This window comes from Dinoponera quadriceps, unplaced genomic scaffold, assembly GCF_001313825.1.
Source record: "Dinoponera quadriceps isolate SergipeBrazil2010 unplaced genomic scaffold, ASM131382v1 scaffold2110, whole genome shotgun sequence".
Taxonomy (NCBI): domain Eukaryota; kingdom Metazoa; phylum Arthropoda; class Insecta; order Hymenoptera; family Formicidae; genus Dinoponera; species Dinoponera quadriceps.
In genome coordinates, this window is record NW_014556168.1 from 312,451 (window position 1) to 337,266 (window position 24,816).

General features: G+C 41.6%; 3 protein-coding genes across 5 annotated transcripts in view; 2 read left to right on the top strand and 1 right to left on the bottom strand.

Moving 5' to 3' along the window:
• The first annotated feature begins 2,082 nt into the window (after positions 1-2,082).
• Positions 2,083-12,567, top strand: LOC106747078 (adenosine receptor A2b-like). 2 transcript variants are annotated; one of them, XM_014624354.1, is made up of 4 exons: positions 2,083-5,393; positions 9,453-9,664; positions 9,754-10,278; positions 11,558-12,567. In XM_014624354.1, exons 1-4 carry the CDS (start codon positions 4,940-4,942, stop codon positions 11,954-11,956), a joined length of 1,590 nt encoding a protein of 529 aa, XP_014479840.1. In that variant the 5' UTR covers positions 2,083-4,939; the 3' UTR covers positions 11,957-12,567. The 2 variants fall into 2 exon arrangements, with proteins under 2 accessions (XP_014479840.1, XP_014479841.1); XM_014624355.1 differs by having other exon boundaries at positions 9,760-10,278.
• A 422-nt stretch (positions 12,568-12,989) lies between these two features.
• On the top strand, positions 12,990-15,760 carry LOC106747086 (probable DNA replication complex GINS protein PSF2). Its single transcript, XM_014624364.1, has 4 exons — positions 12,990-13,356; positions 14,310-14,418; positions 14,510-14,671; positions 14,822-15,760. The coding sequence occupies exons 1-4, from the start codon at positions 13,112-13,114 to the stop codon at positions 14,864-14,866; spliced, it is 561 nt and encodes a 186-aa protein (XP_014479850.1). The 5' UTR covers positions 12,990-13,111; the 3' UTR covers positions 14,867-15,760.
• Positions 15,761-15,844: 84 nt separating this feature from the next.
• The window catches only part of LOC106747085 (TNF receptor-associated factor 4), an 11,607-nt gene continuing 2,635 nt past the window's right edge, over positions 15,845-24,816 (bottom strand). For both annotated transcript variants that reach the window (XM_014624362.1, XM_014624363.1), the window contains exons 2-6: positions 19,087-19,191; positions 18,609-18,770; positions 16,955-17,272; positions 16,446-16,706; positions 15,845-16,351 (exon numbers count right to left, since the gene is read on the bottom strand). In XM_014624362.1, the coding sequence (XP_014479848.1) occupies positions 15,998-16,351; positions 16,446-16,706; positions 16,955-17,272; positions 18,609-18,770; positions 19,087-19,191 (1,200 nt within the window). In that variant the 3' untranslated portion in view covers positions 15,845-15,997. The remainder of the gene's footprint in view (positions 16,352-16,445; positions 16,707-16,954; positions 17,273-18,608; positions 18,771-19,086; positions 19,192-24,816) is intronic.

The following is a 24,816-nucleotide window of genomic DNA, read 5'->3' on the forward strand; positions in this document are numbered from 1 at the left end:
ATTTATTTACTTCCTCCATATTTCCGCATTTTTTACTAAAGCCCTAATTTTATTTTCTATCTTTAACTTTTCGAAATTTTCTATTTTTAAGTAACTGGGCTCTCTTTTCCTTCTGTCTATTATCCTATAATTTTTATTAAACTTCGCTTCAGAAATTTTACTATCCTCCTATTGTCTCTATATATACCTTTCCCTATTTATTATCATTTCCTCTATGTTCACTCCTTTATCTCTTAATTCCTCCACCGCTCTAATGTCCCATCTATTCCTGTTATGATATCTTTCTCTTTTCATCTCATATTTATCTTTTCATTCATAGGTCTCTTTTTCTTTTCAACAATCCTTTATAAAACAGTTTTTGTTACTTTTAAATATCTTTTCCTCGTATCTTGTGGCTTTTATTTCTCAACCTACCCTTAATTTATCTGCCACTTAATTTTCTTGATATCACCTTGGTATACTTTGATGTAAAATTATATACAATCATAAAAGGAATTATACATAATTTTATATATTTCTCTATGATTTTACATATGAAAAATTTTTTACCGGAAATTTTTTACGCGTTGGACATGCGTTAAGATCGAAAACACTTTGTCAAATGATTTGACACATCTGTAAATATATGACGTATCGTTACCACACCCTACATCTTTCATCTTGACTTTACGATCCACCATCCCACTCTCGGCCGCTCCAAGTACTCGTTCCTAATAGTGACACTTGCGTAGACACGATCTGAGAAACGCGTATTGATTAATGCGATGCCGACGTGGGCTCGATTAAATATTTGAAAAGCCAACAAGAATTGCTAGCGGCGAACCGATGTACATCACGACATATATGTCGTTCTCCATTCAATAATGAGTACACTCGGTGGCCGACACGGCGGACGTTCTCGAAACATCCCGGATCTTCGGTCGAATTATCGAATTATCCGACGATGGTGTGACAAATAAGCAATTGTAGCATCAAAGGATAATAGGCTGTACGGTATCGTACCTCGAGATTCGGTCCATCAAACTCGGCAGAATTCGCGGGACGCTTTAACGTAGGAAACCAAAATATCGGCTCGGTTGAGTCCTCGGTTCATTTTTCAACGATGCATTAGTCGTATTAAACCATTAAATAACCCGCGGTTCCAGGGTGTGTTTACATGGCCGGTGTAACGCGAACACGACCCATTTTCGATTTAGATCGCGCGCGGCAACCGCTCTCGTGGCAGCGCGCGTCGCGCGCGACAGAGGAGGCATTTAGCTCCACAGCGCAATTAGAGATCCTTTATGCAATGTCAAGCGCTCCGTTATACGCCAGTTACGGACAATGAGTACACGCGAATTACCACGAATGGAGCCGTTCACTGTTCGTTAAAGCCACTCGGCAGGAATGTCCAGGTTGAACCGGCTTTCCGTTGCTTCCTCGCGACGCGTCGCTCGGACACGCGGTGGTTGTTACTTTCGTTGTTGCTCGTTGTTGTTAGAATTGTCGGGCGAAACGCCTCGCGTCTATCTGTATTTACTGTACGAGGCATTCGGCAGAGCCAGGTCGCGTTCAACAACTTCACCTGGGTGTTAACGTGAAAACTCGCGCCGTTCGGAAACGTTCGAAGTGTACCAATGGTGACAACGATGTCGTTAGGTATAACAGCTGTCACACATTTGTAGATTATACTCTGAATAAAAAAGTTCTGCATCATTTTGCAAATGACACATAAATTTTTAAGTTATTAATTAAGAAAGTCTTTATACATGGCCATTTTCAATGAATAATAACTCAAAATTCGACGTGTTGTTTGCAAAATGTTAGAAGACTTTTTATTCATCTCAATCCATTCTACGCCCTCATTAAGTTTATCCGTGTTGATCTGAGACACCCTGAAAAATATTCTTGTTGCATGAAAAAGCATCTTCACGTACTTATGCTAATTACGATGCAGACTCAGTAACCAAGAAGTCACTAACATTATTACAATGATATTTTATAACATTTTTGACGTTTTCAAATATATAGTTTTTAATGTTGTGTAACATAATATCATTATTAGCCATATTTGACTGACGTTAAAAATCATATTTCTTCATCATGATTTTAATGTTTAGAAATATTACATTATCAAGTAACAGTTTAAAAACATTTATAAAATGTCATATTAAAATGTTGATAACATTCACACGAAATCGATGTTTTAAAAGATCGATTTAATATCTTTTGCTCAGTGGGGACAACCCGAGAGCACAATAAGCTAACCGTTGCCCAACGTTGGGTAACGGCTAGCTAATCAATTTGTATTTCTCGGAAGCATATATCGAGGTAGTTATCTATTCTCTTATCGTGGACTGAAGTATGGTTGTCCATATGTCGAAATTGCATTCCTTATTCTTAACACATATATATTTAATTCTTCCTCCCTTACTCTCCTTTCACTATATCTGAGCCTTTGTCCGGGACTGCCTTTTGCTCGCCATTTCTTACTCATTAGTTCCCGAAACTATTTGCATGAGAGAAACCCGCTCCCACCAGCGTTCACTCCTTGCTCTACCCTGAGGACAATATTTCCGCAGGAGAACGCGGCCCTACAGAAGCGAAACGATCTTCATTTTTCGCGACTTCCACTGACGAAGCGCGTTCACGGGGACACGATATCGCCTTTCGGACGAATGTCCGAGCGCACGTGCACTCACTCGCGTGTAACCGACGCGTACTGAAGAATCCTGCGGAAAGGAGAGTGAAAAATGCACAGACTTGCACGGGTTCGGTCATCCTTCACGCGGTAATTCTATTCCCGTTTTATCTTATCGACGCTCAATAAACGGGACGGGAATCTGAATGTCCGGTTCGGCTCGCGACGGGCCGACGAGGAGGAAGCCGCTTGGCGGCTGTTTATCGCCGCTTGTTCGTACGCGCGCGATCGTACTTACTAATTAACGATCGCCGTTGTGTGCATCCGCCTGCGCCTTTCGCGCGGAAGGTGCGCCGCATTCGAATGGTCCGCGAATGTTGTTTCCTCGATCCGCTGCCGGCGACTTCCAAGGGCGATTCAGGCATCGGAAGAAGCGGTCGAGTCAATGCGATTTCTCGCCGGAGTCCGGAGTCGTGCCAAGTTTCCGGTTTCTATTGCGAACTCCCCGAGCCCGACGATGTGAAATTGAGTTTTTCCCCGACGGAGGATCCTCCCGAGAGAGAGAGAAAGAGAGAGAGAGAGAGAGAGAGAGGACTGTAGCTTCAAAACTGCAAAGCACAAAAGCGGCAAAAATTGAGCGAAAACGGCAGAATCTACGAAATTTAAACCGAGAGGAAAGGAAGTGGCCGAGGCGGTCGGTCGCAGTATTTGAAAGCCAGCGGTTAAGTGCGTGCGCTTATTGTGTTTGTTCGCTGTACCGACTTGCGCGATCGCATCGGCCGCACGCGCCTGCTTGGCGTTTCTTGAGCGTTTCGACAACGGAAGCGGAAGAAGCATCGGCCGGTCGGTCCGGAGATTCCACCTCCACTTCCATCCTGTTCCCTTCTACCACGAGGAAAGTTCACTACCTCAGTTACACGCGACGGGGTTGAGAAGGCGGACGCGTTCGTTCGGCGTTCCATCCTCCAGCGGCGCTTCGCGCGCCCTTCGCGTGTCGCGGCACGGAGAAAGAGAGAAAGAGAGAGAAAAAGAAAAGGACACCTCATATCGAGCGTGTTTTTTTTCGTCCGAGGCAACTTAGCGGAAAATAAATATTTGTAGCGGCCGTGGAGTGCGAGAAAGAGAGTCGTCGATCGATCGTCGCTCTTATCGCGAGGCGGCTCGAAAAGTTTTCCCGCCCTTTCAGTAACGCCGACGGAAGGACGTGACGGCGCATACACGCGCACACACACACGCTCCGGGATCCTGATCGTCATCCCGATGACGTGTCGACGGGCGAAAATTCACAACGGTCGAATTCACCGGCGGCTCTCCGCGGTTTCGCCGGCGAACGGCGAGCGATAACGCAGCCTCCGCGCGGAGACGTTCGGAGCGGAAGAAGACTCGCCATTTCGGTCCGCTCCGGGACTAATGATCGGGTACAAGGATAATAACGGCACGCGCGTATTGTAATCACGATCGCGAGCGACGCGTGCAAGACTCGCTCACTTCCGACGCGTCCGCGAATTCGCGTGACATGGCGCGAGCCTTATTAGATGATATCGCCGCGGAAATCCATCTTACGCCGCGCTCGAACGTCGCTCCGTAAGTAATGAACGGAAAACACGACGGCGATTAACGCATCACGCGACGAGTGAGCGACCGGCCGATCGATCCTTCGTTCGTTCGTGCTGCGTTCGGACGCACTGCGAGCGAAAACGATCGCGCGACTCGCGCGGAACTTGCGCGAGGCCGAAGCAACTATCAAACGTCCGCTAAAAGAAAAAAAAACCGCTAACGAGATCGCAAGGACACGCGAGATTGATGAATCATTGAAAGAAGAGAGGACAAGTGCGAGGTGTAGCGTGTGGATAGTGAGAGATGTGATAGTGTCGAGACGCTGAGCGCGAGCTTTAAGCGTCGGGAGGACACAGCGGTGGGACGCGTTCCGACGCAGGACGAAAGTCCGAGAAGAGTAGATACCGCGATATTTACCGAGTCGATCTGCAGGTGACGTCAAGCTGTAGAGATTTGAATATTCAAGCAGCTCGCAAAGTCGAAGTCGCCGCCGAAGAAACGAAGCGGCGATTATTTAAGAGAGAAGCATCCCGAGGAGAGAAAAAGGGGGGGGTGGCTTGAGCGAGAGAATAATTGTTGAAGGACGCTTCAACCGAGAGCGCGATGACCACCGGTCCGGTGTCGATGGGAAGCGTCGCGTTGTCACGTTCAACCCTTCGTCGCAATCACGCCCGTTGAGCCAGCACCGTGAAACCGACGAGGATTATGCATCCCGGACGGCGCCGATAAACCACCCCCTCCCCCCTCCTTCGCCGAGTCGCGATGGAATCTCCATCGAACGCGAGCGAGTCGCTCGATCATTCGGTTTACTTCAACACGGCCGTCCCGACGAACGATTCCTCCACTTTCGCGGGCTCGGAGTTGAATCTGCCGTACACCGTGTGCGAGATCCTCGTGGCGATCTGCGCCGTCCTCGGTAACGGCCTGGTGATCTTGGTCTTCGGCAAGGAGCGGAAGTTACGCAGACGCACCAATTACTACATCGTCTCCTTGGCCGCGGCCGACTTGCTCGTCGGTCTGTTCGCCATCCCCTTCGCGATCCTGGCGAGCATCGGCCTGCCGACGAATCTGCACGCCTGCCTCTTCACCGTGTCGGTCCTCGTGGTCCTGTGTACCATCAGCATCTTCTGCCTGGTAGCGGTGTCGGTCGATCGTTACTGGGCGATACTGCACCCCATGGGATACTCGCGCACGGTGCGCACCAAAACTGCCATAGGTGAGGCCCACCACCGCGACTGTCCTCTCTCCGATGACGTCGTTAATTCGACGCTCGGTGTCAGGTGCGTCTCGCGTCACGCGAGATTTACGCGATTACACAGACACGCGTGCGTTGATCCATCCGAGGCGACTGAACCCCAACTCGTCCGCGCTCCTCGAATTCTGAAATGCAAAGGACGCTTGAATGATTCGTTTCTTACGGCCTTCATTTATTTCACTCACTTGTTCATCCGTTTTCAGAATTATTTTCGTAATACGGAGTTGAGCAGTTTATTTCTCGCCCTTCGAGCGTATCGGCGTCGAGTTTAGTCGGCCTTGAACGGCCACTTTGGCTAGCGTAAAACTAGCAAACGTCAAGTAAGTGCTATTATATTAATGTTGTAATTCCCCATTAAACAATGAAACTGTTTTATGTATAGCGTGTGTTATATTGCGTTTGTATTGTTGAATTGGAAATTATAACATTGATGTGATGTTACTGTTACTTGACGTTTGCTGGATGGTCGTCAGTGACCACTCTGAGAACTTAGAATCAAAGACTTTCTGCAATAAGGTGGCAAGTTAGAATTATGTTACGAATCTCGGGAAACTTGCATCCAGAATAAATCGTAGTAGATCGTTGCGTCACGATATTCCAGCTGATCAGAGGGATGTCAGTTCTGGTCGGTTTTCTCGATAAATATGGCGGACATATATTGCCTTTTATTGGTCAATCATTGTGTAATCTAAGTTTCAAGCCGTGTGAAATGGAACTACCTTCTCCACGCAGTCACTGATTACTGACTTGTTACTATGATACATTACTCAGTAAGCGAGAAATCATGAACTCATTTTGGGCATGCAAAAATATTGAAATCCATGAGATTCAAATAAAGTTTTGAAGTAAATTTACTAAAAAACTAAAAAAACAACCTAAAATCAGAATTTTTCGACCAGCCGTTTCCTTTGTAAAATAGTTGGAACGTCTATCTTGAGCGATACCTGACGTACACCTGGTAAATCACAATCATAGCGTAAATCGTTATTTTCGACGATTTTAACTTTTGGCAAAAATATTTCATCTTTTTTTTTTCAATTTTTTATTAGTTACTATTTTTAATTAATTAATGAAAAAGGTGAGGCAATGAATTAAAAAGGTGTGTTTTGCAAGGTTATTCCCCATCCCCACCTACTGTCGGGAGAGGTGATGGGTGGTGGCCAGGTGAAATTATTTTCTGAAAGGCAAAGGTCCGAACTATATTTCAGTAACAAGATCTACACTAGAATCTTCTTTTACCTAGATAAAAAATGTTTGAAGGTAAATAAATTTGCTGTCCCTACAGAAGAACGAAATGAGTTAACACAACGTTATTACGATATTTTATAACACGTAACGTTTTTAAATACGTAGTTCTCAATGTTGTATACAACGTCATTGACGATATTTGAGATCTAAACATTAAAAATAAAACCTCTACATATATCTACCGATATATCCACTATGACTGTGATTTTATTTAGCAATATTAATATCATCAAGCTTGAAAACATTCGTAAAGTATTACGTCGAAATGTTTACAAGATCCACGTAAAATCAATGTTTCAAAGAATTGATTCAACGTTCCTCGCTTACTGACTCGCTTACAACTCGCTCCCGACTTCTCATCTGTTACCGGCCGGCTCATTGTGGAAAACCCTTTGGAATGAATTAATTAACATCGGTCACGCCGATATTAACGAAAGGAACGAGAGACTGTGGACAGTAACGGCTGTGGTCCCAATTTCCGGCACGCGCTCAGATAGAAGCGATCACGCGACATTGTCCGTGCGCGCGGTGTTCCCTCCAAATCGCGTCGCGTGATGTCATGTTACATCGGCTACGCCTTCATTAAACATTCGCGTGAACCGCCGACGCTGTTCGATTGAATCGTATATCCTAGAAATACTCTTGACAGCCTCTCTCTCCTCTTCAGCCGCGGAAGCCGGACTTTCGATTAGATCCGAAAGAGAACCGGATTTCAAAGAGAAACGAGGGGGAGACTCGAACGCCGGGCCGTCAATTTTCTGCGCCTCGGAAACATTTCGGAACGTCGCTCCCCGCGTGTTGCGCTCTCCGATAGAGTGCATTTCCCCACGGAGTATCATTTTCCGCGTATATCGAGCGAATCGATAAGGAGCCCTCGCCTGCGTGTGTATAAGCCTCCGCCGCACACGCATGGAAATTGCACTAGATAGAGTCCGTGAGTGTGAAAAAGAGAAAAAAAAATGAAGTTCAGTTGCGCTAATCGCGATGAATGGCTGATAGATAACGAACGGGCGGAAGGGCGAGCGCGAGTCATTATACGAATCAACTACGCGTAGTCGGCGCGACGACGCGACGTCGACGACGGCGCGACAACGACACGACGGCGCGCCGATTCATCGGCGAAACCCACCGCCACCAACAGCGACCGATGCGTATTGTGCCTCTCGATTTCAATAGTTCCTGATTTCATGGATATGATAGCGATTCCAGCGAGAGAACGCAGCTGGAATCAGCTTGAATCGGGGTCTGCGTGGAACTACGGAGACGTGATCCCCGGAAGCGTCTGAAACGTTCCCGCCGGCAAACACACCCGTCCACTTCGGACGTGTTCGTTTTCGTCATCATGCGGAAAGAAAGGGCCAATTGTCCTTGCAATATATGTGGACGTCTCATTTAATCTATCTTTTTTAGATGAACCGGCTACATTAAGTTCAAGAAATTCACGCACATCGAAGCATAAGAATTTCGTATGCTTCGTACGTTTCGATGTGCGTGTAAATTTCTTGAACTGGTGCAGCAGGTTCAGCTAAAAAGAAGAGACCAGTCCAGTCTCAAAGGCGTCCTTGTGAGGCGTCCCGAGTCGAAATTTTAGTTCTGCATTAAGTCTACTTAATTCTACATTTGTCTTCAAATCGAGAAAACGGAAATAACCTCCCATTTGTAGCATCAAAGGAATGCTAATAATGTTCCTTCGATGCTATAAAGGGAATTTAGACCTCCCGGGGGAAATTTTAAGTTCCACATTAAGCCTTCAAATGGAGAAAACGGAAATAACTTCCTATTTGTAGCATCAAAGGGAGCACAACGGAAGACCTTTGAAGATTTCATGTACACTGTCCCACAAAAACGCACACACCACATCTGCAAGGTTTATGAGAATTAGAAAAAAGTAAACATCGTTTTAAACTACGTTCAACGGTCTATTTCGTCATTACCTAATATGTCGTCCAGTCTCCATTGTTATTTATCACAGACAACTTTGGAACATGCTTTCATCTAGTCTTCCAGCGTAGTTCAGGAAAAGTGATCTCCATATTTGCCGGATTTGATAGCATAACTGCTTCGGGTTAAATATACGTTTTCCCTGAAGCTTCCTCTTCGTAAACCTCCAAACGTTTTCTATTGGAGATTTACCAGCCAGTCCAAAGTCGTAATGTCATTATCGACAAGGCTCATGACATTCGTTTCTCAATGCGTTTTTGACTACAAAAACAAAACAAGTTGTCTCTCGCATACTTCGCCATGCGCTTGATCGTCGTCAGACTAACTTACACATTTTTTTTGCCGAGAATTTTAGAGCTTTTGTCGCAGAGTTCATTGTGAATCCATTTCGGACTGCTCTGTGACGTACTTATCATCGCACAATGTCGTGGATCCGCGTTTTCCCGCGCTCTGCAAGACCATCGATATTGCGACTAGTTTTAAACCGCGTCCACTCACTTTTGGAATGTCTTTGACGCTTCACTATAATTAGCAGCCTCTTTGTAATGACATTTGTGGGCATTTCGGATGCGAAAACGAAAACACAGCATCAAAATCATCTCGGATTACGTCCGGTCTGCGTCGAAACATTACTAATACATTTACTATACGAGGAAATGAAGGACGTCTCCCTTCATCAAACACGCCAGGATTTAACCACCTATTGTACACAGGACTGTGTAATGTGATGTACACGCTCTCGTGGGACGAAATCGACTTAATGTAGAAGTGAAATTTCGACTCGGGACGTCTCAGGACGTCTTGATGTAATTAATCTCTGGGTACTTCCAGGTATAATATGCGTGTGCTGGATAGCGGGTACGTTGGTAGGCTTCTTGCCGCTTCTCGGGTGGAACGCCGGAGAGACGAACGACCACAGGTGCATCTTCACGAAAGTGATGGACTACGACTATCTCGTATTCCTATATTTCGCCACCATCATCTTCCCCGCCTTACTGATCGCCGCCTTTTACGCCCATATATACCGCGTGATTCTGAAGCAGGTCAGTCGTTGAGGAGGCGCGAAACGAGGCGGCGAGCTGCGAGGCTGTGAGAGATTAGCCAAAAAGTATGACAGATACGACGGTCGTAGTTACAGCAAATCGTCACGATGGAGCCCGACAGTGGTGCCGGCGCCGGTCGCCGTGTCAGCGCCGGCGGTGGTTTCCGCCGTGGTCGCGCGAATAATCAGGCGACCGGGACGATGCTGCGGGTGCTCGGTGCGGCGCGCAAGCGGGAGGTCAAGGCCACGCAGAATCTCTCGCGTATCGTTCTCTTCTTCATCGTCTGCTGGTTCCCGCTCTACACGATCAACTGCGTGATGGCGTTCTGCCCGAAGTGCGAGGTAAACGACTTCCTCATGAATTTCTGCATCATCCTGTCGCACATCAACTCGGTCGGGAATCCGCTTCTCTACGCCTACCACCTCAAGGACTTTCGCGCCGCGCTCAAGAACTTCGTGTGGCGACTGCTGTTCCCGCACAGCGACGTCAAGTCCAGCGTGATCAGCGTGATCCACGATCGGGGCTCACTCGTCGGCTCGCAGAGGCAGCAGCTTCAGAGGCGGCTCAGCGGCCTCCCTCAGCCGGGCAGCCAAAGGTCGAGCCTGCTACGCCAGGTGCGTGCAATCCTTCCACTTTGCGCGTCTCATTCCCACGCTTTCAACCTTCGCACGATTTACACGCCGAAGTGGAGTCTTTTGTCTACACACGGGGAAGAAAGAACGGTCGAATTAACGTGACAATGAACGAACCGACCAGTGTTTCGGTTGGAAGGAAACGGTGTTTCTGATTCTTCTTATGTACCGAAAGGAAAGTATGCATTTCAGACGATTTAGGGAGCACCCAGGGAGCATGTTGGGTTCACCTTTCCTTGTTCAATTTCTTTTGCTGAGTTGACTGAAAGAAAAAGATGGACTCGACTCGGACTCGGACGTGCCGCCCAAATCGCCTGAAATGTATAGCCCCCTTTGGTTCTTACGGCCAGAAATTCTATTTCCCTCAATCAAAATGCGTTTTAATTTTTAGGAAATCATCTTTCTTCTTCATGCATATGCAGAGAAAAAGATTTCTTTCGATTACAGTAAAAAAAAAAACTGCTTCCTTTCAATTTTTACTCGCGTAAGAAATCGAAAAAATCCGCGGAAAAATTTAAAAGTCCGGGATTTTTCGATTTTTTAATTTATCTGCAGAAAAAGCTCGAAAAAAAATGAGAAAGGTTTGAAAATACTGGATTTTTCCGAGCTTTTTTTAAAACTGTACTTTGGATTTAACAAGATCTCTTTAATCAAAAAACAAATTTGTTTTTTGGGATGGAGCAAACAAATGTTGCAAATAAGCGAATGTTTGATTCAATAAACAGAATTGTTTAGTTTCTCAAGCAATAAATATCTTCACGTCAAACAATATATTTCTTTTATATTTTCATTCAAACATTACAATGGTTTGTCACGAGTAACAAATTATTTGAAAAAAAAAGTAATTTTATGTCAGAAGAATATTAAAGAACCTCTTTCTTTCCGTGGGACAATGTTTAATATATAATGAGATAAATTTTTCTCTTACGAAAGCCAAACATTATTTCCTCTAAATAATACCATTTTTTTCTATCAAATGACACGGTTTTTCGATCAAATGACACACACTCCAATGAAACAACATTTTCATTTAAACAAAATGATATTTGATACTAAATTATGTTATTTATATTAAACAAACCCAAGTGTCAAGCAAACACGTATACTCCAAATCCAAAGAGACTTTTTTCTCTGTGTGGGTATGTACGGTATATGCACGTAACTCACACACGTAACTTGATCGTCCTAATTATCCTCACTCGAAAAACTCCAAATAACCGCTCACGTATAGATGTGTTCGTTCTGTTTAATTGCATTGCAGGCCGTCGGCGACACGAGGATAGGCGCTGCGTATTCCGAGAGGCGCACGTCGTCGTTGCGGGAAAAGGGGAAGCGTCAAGATACTACTGACATCAGCGCCGTCGGAACTGTTGTGATAATTAGCAATTCCGCGCCGTGCGAACAGGCGAGCAAAGAGAAATCTATTAACGATGCCGATGAGAAAGCGGCTCATACCTCCTCGATGGAACTGCAGACGTACAAGTCGCTGGCACCGCTCCTGCCGGCCGAGGAGGGTCACGTCGAGGAAACGCCGCCCGCGTCGATCTTCGTGATCGAGGCCGACGTGAATCAAGCCACTTCTGATCACTTCCACTTCGCTCTGCGGCTCTCAACGCCCGACGAGGAGTCTAGGGACAGGATCGATGTGGCGGTCGGATAATCAATCCATGATGACGGATGAGGCGACGCGAAAGCCAACTATATCCGTTTGTGTACAATCAGGACAATTAGTCCCGGTACAATGGCCGATTGTTGACGTGAATGTTAACGAGATTGATCAATTTTATAGTTGTGCTCCCCTGTTCCTCTCTCTCGCCTTTGTTACGTATTTATTTCGCATCGACCATGTTTAACGTCAGCATGACCGTTTACCGTCATCTTTAATTAAGAATGCTTCTCATATATATATATATATATATATTTATAAGAGTCCCCCGGTTATATAAGTTATAGGTACAAGTCCTCCCTTAGTTATAAGACTCCAAATACTTTTTAAGAGGCTTCATCGTGATGACCGTGCGAATAAACAAGCCAGCTGTGAAAAGAGCACGCGTATGTACAGTAGCGCATTCGGAACGTTTTTGACGTTTAATCGACGTTAATGCGTAGATGTTATCGCGTTACAGCAAAGAAAATCGGTGTCACTAAAGTGTGTAATTCATATGTGTGTGTGTGTGTGTGTGTGTGTACATACATGTACTCACTACTTATTGTTACTCCTCGAATTCCTAACGCGTGTGGATATTCAATAAACCCTGACGTAATCTATTATACTTGTGCAATTAATTGCAAGAGAACATTGTGCATAAACATTTAATTACCTTACTGACCAACAAGAAGGACGATATCCATCTTACTTCTGGATGAAATAAATTTTCGACCAGCCGTAAGTCGTAGGGATGTATAATAACCAAATGCCTGGCAGACTGAATAGTTAAAACGAAAAATTACAGACTTAACTGAGTACGTAAATGTTGTAAACTTCTTGAAGAGAAGTTAAAACGCAGGGGTGGAGTCTCCGACGCATTCGGAACGCAACAAGTAGCGGAAGATAATATGGCGACCTCCGTTGTTACTCGTTTTCCCGCTCTTCTCCCGATAATACGCGAAAGTTTGTTCCGCTAGATGGCGCCAGGCAGGCCGTTGATCCGTTTCGGCGTTTGGGTACATCCGTTAGATGGCGTTAGGCAGCTTCTTCAGCTGGTCAGCTTTTGTTGCAGTGTAGTGTTCGAAAGTCTTGGACGTAACGGAGCACGTTTTGGGCGTGCAAATATGAGGGAATGAATTTAACACGGTTTGAAGGTTCAAACGAAGTATGGATCCGAGTGAAGTCGAATTTCTCGGTGAGAAGCAACTGGTCAGCATAATACCGAACTTCAATCTGGACGTAATCTACCTGATCTCGGGCTCGGTAGGACCATTTCGCGCCGGTCTGCCTGTTAAAGTGCCCATTTGGCTCGCCGTTTGTCTCAAGCAGAAGCAAAAATGTCGTATCATCAATCAAGACTGGATGGAAGTCGAGGACCTGAACGAAAGGAAAGAGATGGAAAAGTTGTCGAAGTACGTGAGTAGTTGCCAGAAATTTATTACCGGCTGTTCAATATCGCGCGACGATATTAAATCTTCTGTCGTCTGAATTAAGTCTCCAATAAATTACAGTTCACGTTCAACATATTTCCTCTGAAACTTTTCTATTTTTGCTACTATATTAATGTGTCCTAATACATTATGTCATATCTTTATAGAAATTTGAACTTCTTCTTTCAATAATGCCAGGTATTCAAAAACTGATAATGTGTGAAGATATCACGGGAAAAAATGCTTATGTATGATTATATACAATTATATAAAATCATATATGAATTTTGCCCATATATATGGTTACATATATGATCATATATGTCTACACGAAATAATGATGTCGTGTAATTGTCGATATCATATGCTGCCAGAAGCCAGAAGTATTTATTTCGATTGTATTTACATATAATTTGTAAACAATATTTTTTGTTGGGGACATATATGATTATATATAGTCATATATGGTCAAATCTCACATATGATCCTTTTTTCCTGGATTTTATTAGAATTTTGCGATTTACTTATATTTATTGTAATATATTAGGTAATATATTAAATCATATATATATTAGGTAATGTATATATATTTAATAATATATTAGATAATATCTTGGGAAAAAATGATTATATATGAATTTTGTTTATATATACTATATAATCATATATAATTCTATATGTTCTACATCTAAAAAATATTATTATACGAATGTAGCTGAAATAAATGCTTATATTTACAGCTGCCCACGATATAAATACTTAATTCAATCAAAATATTTCTTCTGCTTTTCATTCAACAATATTTTTATTTTGTGTGGATATATATAATTGTACATGTAGCCATATAGAGATAAAATTCATATATAAATTATATATAATTATGTATAATTTTATATGATAATATAATATATAATTCTTTTTTCCCGAAATATTAGGTTATTCACAGAGATGCCAAGTTATCATTACATTGATGAGAGTCAAATCTTACTGAGTGTGGCAAACGATGATATACCTGATGCAGATAATATAAGAATTGCTGTAAAGGTAATTGCTGCTTAAGTAGATTTAATTAAAGAAGCGTTTGAATAGAGAATGTATTTAATGTTCTTTTTTTTAATTATAATTTGTATTATAGGATATATGGGATATAAGAATGTCAAAATTACGCACATCTGTGGATGCTTTTGTGAAAAGCGAGGGAGTACATGCAAGACTAGATCATCTCACCGCAATGGAAATCAATGGAGTACGTCCATTGTTGCCACATGCATTGGATCAAATGTTACGAATACAATCTGTAAGTACAGATCTTGAAATTGCATTTTACTTATAGCATTCTTAACGTAGCAAATTATTTCTTTCTTACCAGCTTGACTGTTCTAATGTGACATTGATGCGATAATTATCATTTTGCTGCTTTCTGTCATATCTTTGTCTCAATTTACAGGCAAATTCAGGAGGAGCAAGTTCTCAGTATAACGGAAGTACGTGAGGAAGGTAACGTCGAATTACCAATTGTTATCAGCAGATTGAATATTTTTTTTGTAATTTTTTATGCTCTATTTCCGGATGTATATACGCAAATATTCACTTCGATATTTCATCTTCACGCAGTGTAGACTTTTCTAAAAAATTAATATATATATATATAATTCAATATTTAGGCCAATCACATTAAATTAAACATAAGTAATGCAGGAAGTACAGGAAATAAAAAAGCAGAATATATTTACATACAAATATTATGTTACAGTTTTATTCGACCTACTTTCAAGTCGTTACATATGCTCACTAGTATATCTCTATCACATTTTTTCGTTATCATATGTGGTAAGTGCGTATTTACATTGGTGAACTCTGAATCGATTTTATATCTTGTGCCCATTATCGTATGGCATTCCAAATCTATATTTACATACTCGAAGCTTAAGCCACAATCCTTTAGCGATCTTTGATTTCTGTCCCTAAGAATAATTTTAAGTCACACGATTATAAGACGATTCTCACTCGGCAGGAGAAGGTCGAGACATCTCGATCTCGTTTATTGAATCTCTTACAGATACACGTACGGGTAATCTTGCGCGGTGAATGACAAATCAGGCTGAGACAACGAACTTACTTGACAGTGAAAATATCGCACCGTGACGAATTAGTAATGTTAATGTCGAATTCACAATACGTTTAAATTGTGACGTCAGAGTGACAGGAGAATTACGTGACAATAAGTTTCTGCGAAGGAGATACAATACGGAAGATTAAAAAGACTAAGAACGCGTAAATGCAGCCTGGCGTATCGTTTGGTAGTGTCAATAAATTATTAATTCTATAATCGTATCGGCAGTGTTTCTTACAATGACGAAAGTCAATAGATTAAAAAAAAAAAAAAGAGAGAAAACCTCTTTCGAATTTTTCGGATGTTTCGACATCGAAGGGCAACGCGTAGTTCCTCAGTGTACTTTCAGTCGATTCGGCGTTTGAACTATCGCGCGTTATTTACGAACAAAGATAAGTACTGTACTGCCTTATCTAAACAAGTACTCGGGAATATCACAAAGTCCGTTCGAGAGACACCGTCCCAAAAAAAAAAATTACCAGTCGTCGTCGTCGTCGTGAACGTCAGTCTCTAGACCGCTACGATTTTACTAGGATCCACCTTGACTCGAATGAACATGGTATCGTCTTTGATAAAATGTCGCTTCTTCACCATCTCGTGAGAGACGAATCGCGGGAAGCCGAAGCCGAGCGAGTCCGGCTCGCGGCTCGGTCTCTGGAAGTTCTTCCAGGTTGGGTCCGGTATGAAGCTCTCCACGATGTTGCAGGCCTTCTCCGCGATCACCGTCTGATCGAACATCGTGAACGAGACACTATGCGAGAACGGCCACCGTAGGAGCGCGTCGTACTCGCCAGGCAAGATCTTGATATATATCGAGATGTGACTGCCCTCCCCCGTCCCATTCCCGTTTAAGAATATCGAAGCCTGCGAAAACACGGAGAAATCAGCTTCTCTCGACAAGCTAGTGAACTAAACGACGAATTGTGTTCGCAATTGTATGATACTCGGCGACACGCACCTGCAACTTGTATCCGTATTGACTAGTGTAAAAGGGTGGACTGACAAGCTCCATCCCTTCCTTCGCTTTGGCCTCCAACATTTTGGCGGCGTAGTCCGTGATCTTCCATATGAGCGTGCCCGTGTAATTTAACGACAGTTTGCTGATCGCCGACTTCAGGCTGGTTATTTGATGCTGCTGCTTCGTTACGAGGCTACACATGAGACTCAGGTGCATCTTCGCGGACTCCTCCAGATGTTTGTCAAGCGAAAACCTATTACCCTGTTACAGACAGATCGTGGGCTTAACACCTTTCGGCCTTGGAATGAAAATCTAACTAGAGAGAGAGAATGACGAGTCAATTGGAATCGACACACGTTGTTTCGAGGATTGGACTCCATCCAGTTTCAGAAAGATGAAGCTATCGGCCAGTGATTTATCTTAAATTATTTTAAATCAAACATCGTCTTATCTCTCCCGAAACGAAGAAGCCAAACGACAAATGCGCTAAGACAAGTGATAATACGCACCTTGAAGCGGCAGCCAGCGTCCTTGAATGTACAGGAAAGCAGATGTGTGGTACAATGATCCTTCAAGTGCACCTCGAGATCTTCTCTGGGTAACACCGCGGTCTCGCAACGATGGGGACACGCGACCGGGTATCGGCCACATTTCGCGTGATGAGCAGTGAGCGTATCGAACACGAATTCTTTGTTGCAATAGCGACAAGCGACCAGCCTCTTGGCGCATTCGCCCAGCTTGTGTTGACCAAGGTGTCTTCTCTGCACTTTCATTCCACACTTGTTCTCGCAGTACAGAGGCTCGCAGCCGCACGTTCCCGTGTGCTTCTACAAACGTGCACGTACCCACCGTTAATTTTCCACTATCTGTGACGTGGCATACTGAGTTGGCAAGATTCTAGATTTTTTCAACAAGGTCCAGTAAAAATTGTTATCTTCCGAAAGGAAACCCGGCAAAAATCGGTATTTTCTACTAAAAACGATAGAAGCGATCGTTTTATGTATTAGAACATCGATGAAAAGGTTTCCCAATTATTTTATTGTTTTAAAAACGATTCATAAGTAGCCCATTAGCATCCTATAACCTTATTTATGATCCTGGCTGTTTTTTTCTCTCTTTTTTTTTTTTTTTTATAAAATAGCTGAAGTGGCTGCACTAGTTCGAGAAATTTACAGCACACTGAGACACACATAAACACACTGAAACATGAAGATCTTGTACGTACGCTTCGTATGTTTCAATGTGTATATAAATTTCTCGAACTAGTACAGCCAGTTCGGCTATAAAGAACGGATCACCTGTGCGCAAGAATTTGTATGTATTTGCATGTAAAAAATAAGTGAATAGCACACGATATGTTTATACTTGCTATGAATGTTGTCACACAGCTATGTAAAAGTGATTATTATGCTTTTATCATTTACTGATGAAATAGTCAGTTAACATGAGTAATTTGAGAAATGCATCAGAAGACAACGACATTGTGTGGACTCGCTTCGTATCTTGTTCTATTGATAACGTGGACTTGCTTTGTATCTTATTCTGTTGATAAAGTCAATAAGCAAAAACGTATCGCTCGTGGAATATTAGTAAGTACAAAAGCTCTATGACTAAAACAGTATCCTCAAAAGTGCAATAAGATTAAAATAAACGTAAACGCAAATCAAATTTATATTGGTGAAAATTGTAATTTTATTGCTATTGTTTATCTTATTAAATTAAAAACTAAAACTAGTATAATATTTAATGACATTTATTTATATCTCCCAAATTTTTGTTTTAAAAATATATTTCACATATTGATTTGAATTAGAAAAAGAAACTATTATTATATTGATTTCGTTTTTCTTTAAATCATAGCGATTAATATGATTTATTAATTAAAGTAATAATATCGTTATATGAAATCATGTAAAATATATATGTATGTGTTATATATTAGTCCCTTTTTATCTGTCTATTCTTGCCAGTTTATTTCATTAGATAAAGTCCGGGACACTGAAAATCGGAATTTATCGTGGGTTTTACACCTACTGGAATTTTCCGGCCAACTCAGTATGTACATCGTATTACGTATTTTCATATTAATAATAATCATTACTAATATTTAAATTAGAGTAATAATCACTACTAACATTCAAATCGGAGGGTTTAATATCATACCTCCAAGGTGTGTCCGGTGAATTCTTTGGCACAGAAGTCGCAACGAGCCCTGCGCTGGGCGCAGGTGTACTTCAGGTGGTCCTCCATGAGCACACGAGGTATCATCGCTCCGCATTTGTTGCCACAAGGGACCGCATCGTGTTTACACGTGTTCAGGTGTGCCTGGTGAAAGCAAAATTTGAATGTTCAGAGGCCTGCCGAAATTCGGCCCGGTTTATGACCCAGTTTACGCCGGTCATTTGATGATGCATATTAACTAGTAACTTTTTTATTAGATTATTTTGATATCGACTTGATATCGTATCGAGCCAGCACCTTCATTCATCTTCTTGATGCGTACTGTTTACGTTTTCATCATCGTTGATATCAAAACAGTCTAATAAGAAGCTACTTACTAATTAATACGTATATCAACTGATCGGTGTAGAGAGCAATATTCGACCTGATATTAGATACCAGATCAAGATGATGATCTTACCTTCAGCTTCCTCAGTTCGTCCGACCATTTGCAACCATCCTTATGATGTATGCAGTACACAATAGAGCCCATTATTGCCTTCTCTGCCTCCGAGTCCTGGAGGTTCTGAAAAGAGGTCGAAATAGGACGAAAATGCTATTATTCGCTGGTCGCTCTTGTCGCCGTTTGAAGCGTGAAACGTAAGCTCATCGACACATGTGCCGTAATTCGAAATGCAAAGCAAAACGGACAACAGCGCCGTGGGAGATACTGCCTCGTGCCGAGAACCACGTGGGTGGTGCGACTCGAGAATATCTCGAGTCTATTGTCGCGACTCGAGTGATCGCCCTTTCGCTGCCCAAAAAATCATTTCGACGATTAAGCGCCGGTGCCGAATTTGCCCTCCGTCTCAAACGATCGTTTGTTAGCGTCACTTAATGTAGTAATTAACACTTTACCGACCGCTAGCGGTTCAACAGCATACGCACGTCCGACCGGCCGCAAATCCTCCGGCTCTGTTTCGGTTTAGACTGTCGCGCGGGAGTATCTGTGCTTTTTGTATGATAAGATAAATTTGCCCGCTTTCTGTTATTATAGGATAATTCGATTTAATAAGTTCTTTTATTTTGATGATATTAATGCTAAATTATATTTATTTTATCTATTACAACGGTTTTCAGTTAAATAGTTATATAATATACCATAATCTATATATTGACATACTTCAAATAAGAAATAGTTTAATATTTTTTTTAAGTATGATATCAAATTCAAAACAGTCGCCTTTGTGTAGTAGAACATTGCAAAATTTACAGACAAAACATGTTCTACTTCTTTTTCTTTGAACTGCACAAACTCTACATTGTCTTTGAGGTTTTACACTTCGACCGCTGGTCACTATATTTATAAGTTTATGTTTTCCGAAATTCGACAGTCTTCCGGGATGGTCTAATCTGGGTGTTCCTCTTGTGGGTTCAAGTAGATCGTTCATTAGGTAGATCGTCATCTTGTTCTGCACAATTAGTTTCACAATCTTCTATCCACGAAACTGCCACTTTGTACAGGAAATTCTTGTACGTAATATTTTTTCCGTTGAGAACTGTGTATGCTTTAAATGTATTGAAAAATGCACAGTTGATAAAAAACATTACAACTCGTTTAGTCAATTTTTTTGTTTTTCTAAAAATGGAATAATACGATAGATATTGGTCCGCGCGATCTACGCCCTTCATATATTTGTTATAATTTACGATTGAATTAGGCTTCTGTATGGGATCGTTTGATCTTTTACTTCTGTTTCTGGATTCTGTTAATTGTGCAGAATGTATAGTTGAGATCATATTTACGCTTCTTTTGCCATTATTCCATACTTCCAACAAAATTTGATGATTTCTGACAAATGATGACAAAAAGCCGATTAATAGGCTAGCGGTCGGTAGGCGTTGGCGACAAAAAGCCGATTAATAGGCTAGCGGTCGGTAAAGTGTTAACTTGGAAGTCTCGCATATGTATAATTATTTAAGAAATATGGTTCATCAGTTACCTATATACGTAATAATTTGCTATTTCCAGTACTTTTGAGCGTTTAGAAAAATATATAAAGAATCACTATATACAGCGTCTCAAAATTCCCGCATGCGAAGTGTACAGGGAAATTCGTCATATCTGAAAAAGTAACTTTTTCGTTTGCGAAAATCGAGAAAGGTTATTATTTAAAATGACTTTTCAATTTTCAACATAACGCATCTTTGAAGCTAAGCCTTAGATTAACATTCTGTTCAAGTAGGGTCTACTTGAAATTGACCGAAGAAGATAATTTCACTTATATTCGTTCCGAAGCTTAGCTTTCTCGGATTGTTTGAACGCAATTTTAGTAAAGGACAAAGTTACTTTCTTCAGTATGAAAAATCTGTACATCAAAAATCCTGTATAAAAGTTGCAATATTTAATATATACCTGGGTATAAAATAGCAAAGAAACCAATAATAAAATCGTCGCGTCAAATACACTACCGTATGCTTGTATTAGTTTTCTTCTTTCAAAGGTAACGTCGTTTATCAAAAGAGTTTCCTTGGAAACGCGCCGATAATGGAGAAAGGACGATGGTATCAGTGCGACGACCACATAAGCAACGTCGCCATATACAGATGCACCCGGTGTATAATACATATGCAAACGCATATCACGGGAGGTGCTTGCAAGTTGAAACCTGTACGACCGGCAAGGTCGAGGAACCTAACGCAACCAGTCAGTCGTTAGCGGCGAGATATAAACAGAAGGAATGGAGGAGCGACGGACGCTGCCTTCTTGCTCTCTTGAGAAAAGAGCGGAATATTGAGCGTTGTGAAATCCCTTTCGAAATTTCCTGAGGAAACGAAATCGCCGCGAGATTAGAAAACTCGGGCCACTCGGAAACGGTACGTGGCGAATTGCGACATTAAGGACACGCTATAGTGCAAATCCGTATACAATGCACATTAACTGACCAATTGATTCATTTCGAGTTCATTTCGATTGAAAAGCTTCCAACGTACGTGCGATGAAACTCAATGGTAATTTACATATCATACCGGCTTGGTACGAAAATTCGCGGTAAAAACTAATTAACAGTAACATTGCGATTACGTTATAATTTCCTACTTAACAATGTGTAACTGTTTTAGGGATTATTGCTTATAAGTTAAAATAAATAATGAAAAAATTATGGAAAATTGCAAATCGATCTACAATGCTTTTAAAAGTTTAACGGTAATTCAGAGCTTGGGTCAAATGTTATTCCGCTTTAAAGGAGGTTGTAAAGTGAAAGGAGTTTGATAAGAATTCGACAGAACTTGCACTGCGTATACATTGAAATATTAACTAATTCATTACTCGTGCAATTAGAAAAAGATTGACTATTCGAGAGATGAGATATTTATTATTAAAAACTAGCACTTTTTATACATCTTTGAAATTAGCGTGCTATTTTTATTTCAATTTTTAATATCTTCTAAACTAAAAATGAGATTTTGATAAAAAATTACTATGATATTAAAAACTAATATGCAGATATTATACACAAATTTCAGAATTATTGATCATTTTGTTTTGAAAATACAGCAATACAAAGTTCATAATTTATAATAATGCATATACTCGAAATACATATACATATATTTATATACTTCTTTCTATTATCTGTGTATTTGAATTAGATGAACTGGATGCATGAATATAGCATTATTAGAAAAAGTAAAAACTAATATTTTCGTATTTTATTATTAATATTGTGTCTACCTTAACTTCGCTTCAAATTAACATTTATTATTTAGGTAGTAAAATAAATGTATACAAACGTAATTTTGCTTTGATAAATATTAAATGAATGGTCGCCTTGATGCTTCACTGAAAATACAATTTTAATTAGCAATGCATCCTTAAAAAACGCACGTTATATTACACTTACATTGTTGAGTGAGAAATTTATAACATTAATGTAATATTAACGTTAGTTGGTGTTTATTTGAGGTACATCTTTCTAAAAAGTACGAAACTCCCCGCGTTGCCGCGTCATCCATTTTATCTCTTTCGAGAGAACGAAGTTCTTTTTTAAGACACACGGCGCATGCCGTCGTTAAAGTATTAAAGCATCACATAATGTTGCGTCAGGCAACATGACGGTTGCCCACGTCTCGCGGGTGACGTTACAGTAAAATAACGGGCAAATCGATCTTCGCATGTTCCACTTATTTTTCCTCGCATCTCCGCGCCGCGGCGATGTCCAGTATCGAACAATCAATATCGCCGCTGCGCCGACGGAAGGTCGATTTCGCCGTGACGTGACTTTTCTTTCCTGCAGTCGTCGCCGACTCGCTTCCTCGGTGTTCCCCTTTCTCCACAAAAGTAAGAATCGTTCACGTTGACACGTCGTACGAGACGGCACGCACGCCGAAAGGGTCAAAAGCGAGGCGGCGAGTTCCTTCGGCCGGGCATTCCCGGCACGACTTCCCCCTCAGGTGCGCATCCATGCCGCGGAGCGTAACGTTCTCGTTCACGAGCGTTGAACGGCACGAGAAGTTCATCGCCGAGAAGGAATGCGCCAGGAGGAACAATGCGCGAGGAGTGAACGCGCCTTCGTAACCGCGCCGCTTCCGGCCGTAGACGGCGTAGGACCCCCGAGAATACCACATATCTCTCTCTCGTGGGAATGGGTCGCGCGCGTCGTCCAACCTTTTAATATAACACGCGGTAATTGCCGGCGCGGGCACCACTCGTAATCATTCTTGCCATTCTTGCCTTGTCTCGCGCCCCCTCCCCCCTTCCTCCGAGAGCGTTGTCACGGCCGGCGAGGATGACAGGAACCACGAGTGGTCGCTCGCGGAATGCCCACGCTCTTGTTGTCTGCGCCAGAATTTGTGCTCGGCTGCTGCTTCAAGCGACTTTGAACCGGCAGTTGATTTTATCCTAAGGCCTGTTATACAAAATGTCAGATGTCGGACGTCAAAACGCAGTTCCGATAGTTTTCAACGAGGGGAATCCGTTTTCGAAAAAATTGAATAAATCCCCTCATTGCGGACTCATCGGTTGCATTTTTTCGACCTCCGACAACGACATACGTTTTGCAGAAGAGAACTTAAACCCCCAACTGCGTGCTGTTCGTTGCTCTGTTTTCTTTTTTTTTCTTTTTTTTAAGCTGAACTGGCTACACTAGTTCGAGAAATTTACACACACTGAAACGTGAGGATCTCTCGCACATACGCTTTAATGTGTAATAATATGTAAATTTCTTGAACTAGTGCAGCCAGTTTAGCTGAAAAGAACAGACCACGTGTCACGCATCCTCTGCTTACGTTTCTCCGCTGCTCACGATGACGGAAGAAGGAAACTCTGATTTATCATCCGTGGTCATAATTCAAACACAGCTTCTTGAGCCAATGAGAATGTCTCGCGAATGCTGCGGTTTCGTGCCAAGTGTCGGACCAGTTTGTGCGTTAATTAGAACACAATCTTCCTAAGATCCAATGAAAAAACTCAAAGATCTTATAGCGAATTCGATCATCCGCACCACATCGGATTGATGCATGCTGAAGGCTGCTGTACATGAAGCGGTTATTTAAATAAAAAAGCACATCGGTATTTTGAACGATGAAACATCTAATAATGATAATGTCACGTTGTTCAACGGAATATACATTAATTATTTCATCGTCAAAGTGCTTTATGTTATGACATTTTGTACTGAAAAGTGAATTTCGTTGGATTTATCTATCAATGGACAACCAAACACGTTTTAGTTGAAGAAAATAAAATTTCTTAAAAAATATAGTTCTCATAAACCAAATTTGATTCTTACAACCAGAAATTTTGTTTCTTTCAATTAAAAAACGCTTGGTTGTCCATTGGCAGGTAGATCTAATCAAATTTATTTTTCAGTAGTTTTGCATGGAAAAAAATTCAAGGCTCATATTCTCTCATATATAAGCAAACATATATCATCTTAATCTTATAAAAATAAAGAGTGCTTATATATGAAGAAATTTTATATAATTCCACTAAAAATATTACATTCTTCTTTTTATCTAAGAATAATTTTCATGAAGTGAGAAAAAAAAATATTAGAAAGAATGATATCTTCAAACTGATACAAGTTGAAGATATTATTTTTAGATAGTTTGAAGATATCATTCTATCTTTCTTCCTATCAATTCATGAAAATTATTTTTAAGTAACAACACTATGATATTTTTAGTGAAACTATATAAAATTTCACGT

Coding starts and splice junctions, on each gene's coding strand:
- LOC106747086 (XM_014624364.1), top strand. CDS start 13,112: ATGGATCCGAGTGAAGTCGAATTTCTCGGTGAGAAGCAACTGGTCAGC. Junction 13,357..14,309: donor GAGATGGAAAAGTTGTCGAA/GTACGTGAGTAG, acceptor CCGAAATATTAG/GTTATTCACAGAGATGCCAA. Junction 14,419..14,509: donor ATATAAGAATTGCTGTAAAG/GTAATTGCTGCT, acceptor TTTGTATTATAG/GATATATGGGATATAAGAAT.
- LOC106747078 (XM_014624354.1), top strand. CDS start 4,940: ATGGAATCTCCATCGAACGCGAGCGAGTCGCTCGATCATTCGGTTTAC. Junction 9,665..9,753: donor ACCGCGTGATTCTGAAGCAG/GTCAGTCGTTGA, acceptor CGACGGTCGTAG/TTACAGCAAATCGTCACGAT. Junction 10,279..11,557: donor GGTCGAGCCTGCTACGCCAG/GTGCGTGCAATC, acceptor ATTGCATTGCAG/GCCGTCGGCGACACGAGGAT.